This window comes from Myotis lucifugus, unplaced genomic scaffold (assembly GCF_000147115.1).
Source record: "Myotis lucifugus unplaced genomic scaffold, Myoluc2.0 scaffold_1429, whole genome shotgun sequence".
NCBI classification, from domain to species: domain Eukaryota; kingdom Metazoa; phylum Chordata; class Mammalia; order Chiroptera; family Vespertilionidae; genus Myotis; species Myotis lucifugus.
The window spans coordinates 20560-21720 of NW_005872477.1; the positions used below are offsets into that span (position 1 = coordinate 20560).

Below are 1161 nucleotides of genomic sequence, written 5' to 3' on the forward strand. Positions count from 1 at the left end.
GCTGGAGGACTCAGTCACTGAGGACTCGTGGTGCCCGGAGCAGACAAGCCCCAGGTCTGGTCACGATAGTCGTTGGCAGATTACGGCCATAACTGCCTCCTCCTCACGGTGCGCGCCTCTGTGCAATGTGAGGTTGCCACTCCTCCCACCAAGAGGTAAAGTGTCCCCCACCTTTATTTATTTTTATTTTGGGGAATTATTTTTATTTTATTTAACATATTTTTATTGATCTCAGAGAGGAAGGGAGAGGGAGAGAGAGAGATAGAAACATCAGTGATGATGAAAGAGAATCATTGATCGGATGCCTCCTGCACGCCCCCTACTGGGGATGGAGCCTATAACCTGGGCATGTGCCCTTGACCGGAATCGAACCTGGGACCCTTCAGTCCTCAGTCCGATGCTCTATCCACGGAGCCAAACCGGCTAGGGCTCAGGGTCCCCACCTTTAAATCTGGGTTGGCCTTGTGATGTGCTGTGACCCACAGAACACGGTGGGAGTGATGTCATGCGGCTTCTGAGGATAGCGTCATGGGGCTTGCTGCTCGTGCTGCCCCAGAGCCACCCCCTGAGGGCTCTGCCGGAGGCCCCGGAGGGCGAGCGGCCCCTGTCCCACGGCCCCCTGAGCCGAGCCCTCGACCACGGCAGCTGCATGCTGACCCAGGCAAGCCCAGCACAGGAACTGCCTGGCCGGCCCACAGATCAGAGTCACAAGAAAGAGCAACTCGTTTCCTTAGGCCCCTACATTTTGGTGTATTGTCCCTGCGGCGCCGGTCACGCATGGGTTCACAGCCACCGCGGCTTGTTCGTGGAGCGACCTCTCTGCTGAGGTGGCAGGGCTCTGCTCCTGGTGCCCGGGGTCCGGGCTGGTGGAGCGCCAGCTCAGACGCGGCCGCGAGGGAGGCGCGGGGCGCACTTGCTGCTTGTGAAGCTGCACCGAGAACTGACACCTGCCACCATGGTCAGGCCTCGCTGGCCAAGCCAGTGGGTGGGGAGTTCCTACTGTGTGACTGAGAGGAGGCAGAGCCAGAATATCGGTGAACGTCTCCTGCCCACCCCCAGGCAGGTTATGTCTCGCTTGTTACAACTGAGGGGGTGGGCAGGGCTGAGGGACCCCGGCTCCTCTGTCTGCTCTCCCTTCCCGCAGGGTGTTGTTCTCACATC

General features: G+C 59.5%; 1 protein-coding gene across 1 annotated transcript in view; it reads left to right on the forward strand.

Annotated features, from left to right (window-relative positions):
* The first annotated feature begins 505 nt into the window (after positions 1 to 505).
* Positions 506 to 1161, forward strand: part of C2 (complement C2) — a 13203-nt gene continuing 12547 nt past the window's right edge. The window contains 1 exon segment of the mRNA XM_023748470.1: positions 506 to 661. Within this exon segment, the coding sequence (XP_023604238.1) occupies positions 506 to 661 (156 nt within the window).